Consider the following 8,248-nt stretch of genomic DNA (forward strand, 5'->3'; position numbering starts at 1 on the left):
CAGATGCTGCTGGTGCAATAAGCTGTACGTTTTACGTCCAATGGATGATGATCTGATTAGTCGACTAATCAGAAAAATAATCGGTGACTAGTCACTAGTCTGAGCAGCAGCAGCAGTGAGTCAGTCTCCACAGGCACCCGTGTTAAAATAAACATGTTTAGTCTCTGTGGATAATTTCCTTCTTCATAACACAGGTATGGGGAGGATGTTTCTGTTACTCACCTGTTTTCATTATTATCACTTGTTTGAGGGGCGTGGCCTCTGACTGACAGGTGGATGATGACACAGGTGGATGTAGCTGCTACCTGTCTGCTAGCTTCACCTCTGCACCGTGTTTGTGCTGTTGGTAACTTTTGGAGCGTTTCTAATGACATCACCCGACCAATAACACGGCTGCTGGGAGGTCACTGTACTAACAGACCGTCCATAAAGGCGGAGCTCCTGTTTGGGTGCACACTGAAATTCTGGGATTTTGATTGGTTGCTGCTGCACCATCTTGTCCAAATATGGTCATTCCTAGAAACGAAAAGCAACGTGGAGGCAGAAAAAATGCCGAAATTAAAATGGCTGAAATTCAGCGAGGCTGTGTCCGTCTTAGACGTACAGTCTGTGGTGGCATGTTGATCGTTGCTATGGTGAAGGAAGGTGTCGACACAGCGCCATCGAGTCGCTGCAGGCTCAGAAAAACATTCTTTGTCGGCTGGAATGGAAACAGGAAGTAGAACAATGATGGTTTCCTGCTCCTACACAGTTACTGCGAGCTGATTGGTTTACAGTTCAGTGTGTGCTCACCTGAGGCTACGGGGTGGTTCTCAGCGAGTTTTAAACGTGCCTCAGACACCTGAAGGCACCGCTGTGGGGACCTCTGGGGGAGTCTGGCTGACAGTAATCTGATTACAGCATGAGACACAGGAAGTGAAGCTGTCCACCCCCCCTTTGAGCCCCCTGCTGTGAGGTCTCATACACTGAGGTTACGGCTCTGGCGTGTGTTCTTGCAGGTAGTGAGGGACACTCTCCGGCATTTGTGTTGTTGTTGGAGTGACCAGAGGAGGAGGCGGAGCTCACAGTTGACTGAGACACCATCTGTCCTCGCTGTCTCATGAGGAGAATTGGACATGCTCTGCCGCTCGCAGGACACATGAGCCACAGAGCTCACCTGCTCAGGTGTGTGTGTGTGTGTGCGTGTGTGTGTGCGTGCGCGCGCGCGGTTTCATGTTGAGGTGAGTCACATTCAAACCAGTCAGCTGGTATCAGCTGTCAGGTGGAAAGGTGACTGCTGCTCGGCTCTGATAGGACGCCTCGAGTATCATCGTTAGCTGTGAGATGGCCGAGCGCTCGGGTTTCAGATGATTTCATTCGGTGTGATAAATCAAACGCACCCTCTGCTTCTTGGTGCCGAGGTCAGGGGCAGGATCCCTGCATAGGAAGTTTCGGTGACCTTTGACCCCTTATAGGGTCTCGGGGTTCCCTCCATTTGTTTGAAGCTAATCTCGCAGCACCGTCACAGGCCGCCATGCACTCGTTGCTGTTAGCTGTGATGCGACCTCTGCCACGCCCATGTTGGTTTAGGTTCAGGGCTAACTCTGGGGCAGCATCACTACTTATCTGATGCATTGCCATGACAGCTGATGCAGCAGACCCAACCTGTGTTAGATCAGAGTCAGTCAGCAGAAGTCTGTGCCTGTTGGCCAATCAGATGTCTAGAAATGGCGTCGGTGCTCCTGTTGGTGAGTCACGTTGACTCTGATTGGAGGCGCATCGGTAATTAAACGAGCAGAACTCGAGTTAACTTGAGTGCAGCTGTGAGCGCGCTTGTCTGCCACAGGAAGTGCAGTCACATGATCACAGAACCTGCGCCAGTCGGCACCAGCTCAGCTTCATGTGAGGTCAAAGGTCACGGAGTTTTACTGGGTTTTTACTGCGTCGACCTTCAGAGTATCAGCAGTATTACTGCTAGTATCAGTAATCCTAGTACTGCTCTTTAGTCGCACTAGCCCTCTGAGCAGCTTTGTTATTTACTGGCACAGCAGTCACATGACCTCCGCCCTCACAGATCCATCCTACCCATAATCCTCTCTGAGTGGAGATAAACCTCTATGGCATGTATATTGACACACACACTCCCGCAGCAGGTGGTCATCCTGACATCGACCCTTGCCTCCAATTGGACGGTATTGATCACATATGTGTGATGGGTGCAGGAACCTTGTGGTGCATTGTGGGAGATGCGGTTTGCACCATCCAGCCTTTGTGATCTCGCAGACACGGCGCTGCGGCTGCTGGATTTCCAGCATGCCATCTGCTGCAGTTTGACCTTCAGCCGTAGATGAGTGAGCTGTGATGTCAGAGGCAGGTGGTCAGCTGCACTTCCTCCCAATCAGACGGCCGTGACGTGGGCCTGCAGAGCCTGCGAACTGACCCGGGATCAGCTCAGCTCACTGTGTGTTTGGGCGAGTGTGTCTCTCAGGTGTTGAACTCCTCACTGTGATTGGTCAATGAGCAGCTCAACCTGCTAAATCAGTTCATGTTTACGTGAACACGTGTACACAGAGCAGGGCGATATGACCAAAAATATGTATCACGATATACATTTGAAAATTTGTGATAACGATATAAATGACGATATGATTGACACGAGACAAAATACTTTACAACTCCTCAACTTTATTAGTGCAAAAAAACCCCATCAATGTATTTCCACTGAAACAAGCAGCTGTTTTTTATCTGCATTAAACTTATATAAACATGTAACAGTGCAAATTCCTCGCTGACAGTTTAACCAAAAGGCGTTTCAGTGGAAACTGGCCGACACATCCTCAGCATAACCATGTATAACATCCACACAACTTAAAGAGGTTATACACACACAATACGGTAACATTATGTTGAAGCGCAGTGCGTATCACTCTGCGAGGCTCCGCCTACGATAGCCGTAACGCTCCAACAATCCATCAAGCGGTGCGGCTTCGTAGCTCAGCAAAGTCGTACTGAAACATCTGACAGATTTTCGAGCGCCGTGCACATAAACTCGTTTCGAGGTCAGTAAACACAACCAGAGTTCATATATAAGGCGCACGGGATTATAAGGGGCTCTGTCGACTTTCAGACAAATCAAAGGATTGATTTTAAGTGCGCCGTATTTTCCAAACAACACGGTAATAACGACGGCCCGCTAGCATGCGCTACCAAAAATAGTGCTTTGTTGTGTATCTGACGGACGAAAGATAAACCAGTTCCACACCAGTGAAGCTGCAGCATTTTTACAAACCAGTCCAGGTTCATCTGTTTCATTCAACGATCCGCTTTCGCTCTTCTCATTCTGCATCGCCGCCATGCTTTTTTCCGCTATGTGCGTATGTAAACAAAAGCACTGTGCATGCGCGTTTTACCCATATTCTATCGCCATATTTCATTTTCTTATCGTTGCCCAACATCATACCGGTGTTACTGTGAACGGTGTGAGATGGCCCAGCACTACCTGTCTGACACACCTGTGCAGGTTCAGTCTTGGGGAATAACAAACGTGTTGTGTATATTTACATTTTTGCTCATAAATATGTTTGTTTTATTTCATTAAAATTTTATTTTTTATTTGTTTCTCCTCTGCAAACGTTTTATTTTAGTTTTTCTCACTTTGGTCTTTACTGGTGTGCACGTGTGTGTGCGTGTTCTTCGTCCTGCGCCTTGTTGGCCTCAGTCTGCTTCCTGTGTTGTGCGCTCGGCCCTCCTCTCGTGTCCTCTGTGTGGCGGCGGCGCTGACTCGTGTTTCCGTTCCTCCATCTTGTGTTTCAGGTACTTTCAGGCAGCGTGAGCGTTGCACGCCGGCAGGAGGAGGATCTGTGTGTGCGGACATACAAGGTGAGGATGTGTTTGCGGTCTCTGCTCTTTCCTGGTGAGGGGTTCAGATTCTGCTGCAGCCGTTGCATGACCAAAGCGGTCATGTCGATTGGCCAGGTGACATCTCCATGGTGACGCTGCAGGTAGCACTCACATTCAGCTCTTCGTTCGAGCTAACTGCAGCTTCATGTGGAAAGGGTGAAATCTGACCCGAACCCGCAGCCAGGATCAGCTACAGGAGGATTATTCTGAGCATCACTCGTGCTAAGCTGCTCTGGCCTGGATCAGTCTGACGAGCTCACACCATTGGCTAGCTGGGTCACGGCCGCACTTCCTGTCTAACAGCTGCTCTCTGTTTCAGGCTGGATCGTCCTGTGGATGACCTCCTCTCGGGACTCGCTCATCCTTCAGGTACAGACACCAGCGACCCGATGATGCTGTCACACACACGTAGCACATGTACATTCACCTGTAATAGCCAGCAGAAGGAAGGGGAGAGACTAATCGCCCAGATCGTGTAACCGAAAGACTTTCCGCAAGCCGCAGTAAGCTCCTCCTCCTCTTCAGCTGTCGGTCGTGTCATCACGCAGGTGAGACGTTTGAGGGGCGTTTGTCCTTCTAACATGCTGCAGGTCTGTCTCGCCATCGCCGCTCTCAACTCCGCAGCTTGTCATCAGATCTGCACTGTTTTTGAGGTCACTTAATAGAGGAAAGGGCCTCACCCCAGCCCCTAATTACGTCTCCCAGCAAACTGACACATCCTTGGAAAGTTGGAATTAAAATTAATTGCAGCCAGTTTGTGATTAATTACAGCGGAGGGAAGGACCGCTCCCTGACCACATAAAAGGTAGCACGCCTGGGGTGGACGACGAATGGTGGGTGTCTGCGTGGTGTTGGGGGACAATTAAATTCATACCTCCACCTTTAGATTTGAGATATTGTAGCTTATGTCGGAGAAGGCTCTCCTTTACCAAGGAAACCGAGACGGGAAGCAAAGAGACAGCGGCGCTGTCGTCTTAATAAAATGTCCTCGTCTTCCTCCTCACCTCAAATCTGTGCTGATGTCATGGCACTAACACACAAATGCATAAACGTGCTCATTTATTTCCCAAATTGTTCTAAGTGCTTATTATAATTACTTATTAGCAGAATAGACATGAGATCCTGCCGTCAGGTTCACGCGTCCTAAAAATCCCCCGTTCCCTGTCAAAGACAGTCTGGTTACATCATTTATTATTATTTAAGAGTCCAGCAGCGTCGCAGACACTTCAGTCAGCAGCTACCAGAGGCTAACGGCTACCCTACTCCCAGAAAGGTTCAGTGTATCGTCAGCAGCTGTTGTCGGTCAGCAGTGAGCTCCTCGGACTCCTGTCAGAGTTTTACAGGCGTGTCCAGAGGAAGCAAAGGCAGACGCTTCCCACACGGCATTGACAGCTGAGGTAAACGGTGACCTGACAGCCTTCAAAGATGGGGAAAATCTCCCTCACTCACTGTTCAGCTGCCTGCTCTCTGCTGACCTCTAGTGGTGACATTTTACACGCAGCTGTCAGATCGATCCAAACCAGCAGCAGCAGGTTCAACACCGATCTGTGACCGACTCAGATGTCTCAGAGGCTGAGTCGGTTGGCTGAACTTTGCCCTCTTTCAGTGTCTTCCTCTTGCCGTGTCTCATACAGTCTCCATCCCCATCATATGACATCACGTGGCCTGACTTTACTACCCTTCCATGCGTTGCTGTTGATTAACCTTCTGTCTTCATGTAAATGAAAGTGGGCAGGACTCGGGTTTCCTGTTGGCGTCCTCACATGCGGCGTGTTCTCCCGCTGAAATCAGTTCATTCATTTTCCAGTAGCTCCCAGTTCAGGCGCTGTGGTCCGTTTCTCACAGGCGTACGCAGCTGATTTTAAACGCCGCTGCCTTCAACTTCACTCACAGAGCAGAGTTCATTTCAGCAACATCAGAGACGTCCGGAGGGATTTGTCTTTCGTGAAATGATCCAATATGAACTTTTAAAGATTGCTGATTTATAAAACATTAACAAAGCTTCAGGCGTGTGCATGTGAGCGTGCACATAGGCGTGTGTTCGTGAGGTGGAACAGAGGGCGTTTCCATCGTGTGGAGAAGCTTTAAAGGACGTTCAGTGTGACATCAGAGGTCCTCACAGAGTGTGTGTGTGTGTGTGTGTGTGTGTGTGAGAGAAACAGGAAGTTGCACAGTGATCAATGGCCTGCCATTGGCTCCCCAAGGGCAGGACGCGGTCATGTGATGTGCATTAATTGGAGCAGAGAGTGGCGGGTGCGTGTCTGAACAGTACATTCACACGTTACAAATCAGAGCTTTGACCTTTGACCTCCACATGCCAGTTGAACATCCAGTGAGCTCACAGTCAGTCAGAGCAGAGCGCTGTGGCAGCTGTAATCATGTGACATCATCATCAGCTGTTAGCACATTAGCAGTGTTAGCTCCACTCTGTCACATGCTAACATTAGCGTTAGATCAATGCAGCTGCACTTCCTGTTCTGGAAACAAACGCAATCAATGAGAGGCCTGAGGGACGGACACGCATGCACACACACTTTACTGTAGTGGCGAGGGTGTATTTGATGCTGATGACGGGCGACCGAGCATCGATCTGCACACACAGAGAGAGGGTGAGGGGGCGACGGTTGCAACAGTCTAGTTGCGGTCGAGGCGTTGTGGTGGGTGGTTGTCGGGCGTCCGAGTCGTTTTGTGCCTCCTCTAACTCGTCTTCTCCTGGCAGGACTGACAGACCGACACGAAGTTACACAGGAAGGAAGCACGGCCTAGGATGGCGAGTGCGGCGCCGGCCAGGAAGCCGTACCGTAAGGCTCCACCGCAGCACCGCGAGTCACGCCACGCCCTGCCCACTGCTCCGCCGCCACCTGCACCGCAGCCCGACATCAATCAGGTAATCAAACACACTTTAAAGACACCTCCACACCCCCCGCAGCACCTTGTCCGTCAGCGGCTGTCTGGCGATGGGATGAGGCCTGGCGTCCCAACCCTGCCGCCGCCACTCTCAGACAGCGAGCTGGAGGTTTCCAGCCTTTCCAGCCTGGAGCTCTGCACCCCGCCGCCGCTCTTCAGAGGACATATCCACCAACCCAGCTCAGCGAAAACTGCGGTGGCGGGCATGACTGCATCCTGTCACGATGCCATGATTCCTCACCGAAAGCCACGACCTCAGCGCGGCACGAGTCCTCGCAATGTCAAGACCTCCATTAACACAGGAAACCAGGCTTTCCTGGGACATGGAAGCCCCGCCCTAGCCCCGAAACACGCAGTGAGCTGCAACCCTCGAGGAAGACATCACCACCTCAATTACTGCATGAACGCCGCTGGCCGGACGCGGACCGCCAGCGCTCCTCGGAGCATCCTGAAGCAGCCGACTTCACTGGGTGTGGAGACCTATGACATTATCAGGAAGTCAAAGTCGGTGGAGATGCTAGATGACGGCAGAGGGCGGAGCAGCGCCAGCCGGTGCCCTCCGACCCGTTCTCTGGATCGGGTAGAGCAGCAGGGGCTGACCTGGCGGCGGTCCTCGTCCCCGCCCTCCCCTGTCAGGACTGACTGGAACTGGAGGATGCAGGCGCTGCAGGAGAAGGTCCGCTTCTCTAACTTCTTGGATGAGATCACCTGTCGGGTCCTTAGCCCCGCCCGCCTAACACTGCTCGGCAGGTCGGCTTCTAAAGAGTATATAAGCCCCGCCTCCCAGCGCCGCCACCCCGCCTACAGAAACCAGCAGGTGGAGGGGTCTTCTGCAGACCGGACTCGACGCTGGGACGACTGGGTGGCAGCGCTGCAGCGGCCCGGAGGCACGCAGGAGGAGGGGGCGGTGCGGGAGACCGCGAAGCAGCAGCAAGGGTACAGAGAGTGGGCGGGGACTAAACGGCAGGTGAAAAGAGGAGTTAAGGTGGACAAACCTCCTCTCTCTAATCTGTCACTGCTGTCACACATCAAGGTAGGTCCACTCCACCTTTACCCCGCCCCCAACCGTTTCCTGTTGTTCTTTTCCTGCTGCGGGTGAAAGGTCACCAGTCCAGGGTAGCGGACTGGTCTTAGCGGTTCACACTGAGCTCATTAGTTATTGATCATCAAGATGACATCACACAGGGGCCACATACAATACATAGGACACCAAACTCCCAGTGACGCACTCTGACCTCTGACCTCGCTTTGACCTCTGGTTGTGCACCCCTTGATTTTTGTAACTTGTGATTGGCTCTTCAGCGGTTACGCTGCGATGTTGTCTCCGTGCTGACACCATACTGCAGCAGCTTCTTGCGCTTTAATGGCGGGTATACAGGGAGTGCAGAATTATTAGGCAAGTTGTATTTGTGAGGAATAATGTTATTATTGAACAACAACCATGTTCTCAATGAACCCAAAA

The 8,248-nt window shown here is 51.4% G+C and overlaps 1 protein-coding gene across 2 annotated transcripts in view; it reads left to right on the forward strand.

Moving 5' to 3' along the window:
• The window catches only part of tjap1 (tight junction associated protein 1 (peripheral)), a 24,045-nt gene that overhangs the window by 5,656 nt on the left and 10,141 nt on the right, over window positions 1-8,248 (forward strand). For both annotated transcript variants that reach the window (XM_005747407.2, XM_005747408.2), the window contains exons 2-4: window positions 3,793-3,858; window positions 4,199-4,248; window positions 6,599-6,766. In XM_005747407.2, coding sequence (XP_005747464.1) covers window positions 6,647-6,766 — 120 coding nt within the window. In that variant the 5' untranslated portion in view covers window positions 3,793-3,858; window positions 4,199-4,248; window positions 6,599-6,646. The remainder of the gene's footprint in view (window positions 1-3,792; window positions 3,859-4,198; window positions 4,249-6,598; window positions 6,767-8,248) is intronic.

The sequence above is a fragment of the Pundamilia nyererei genome, unplaced genomic scaffold (assembly GCF_000239375.1).
Source record: "Pundamilia nyererei isolate P.nyererei 1_Seehausen unplaced genomic scaffold, PunNye1.0 scaffold00197, whole genome shotgun sequence".
NCBI classification, from domain to species: Eukaryota; Metazoa; Chordata; class Actinopteri; order Cichliformes; family Cichlidae; genus Pundamilia; species Pundamilia nyererei.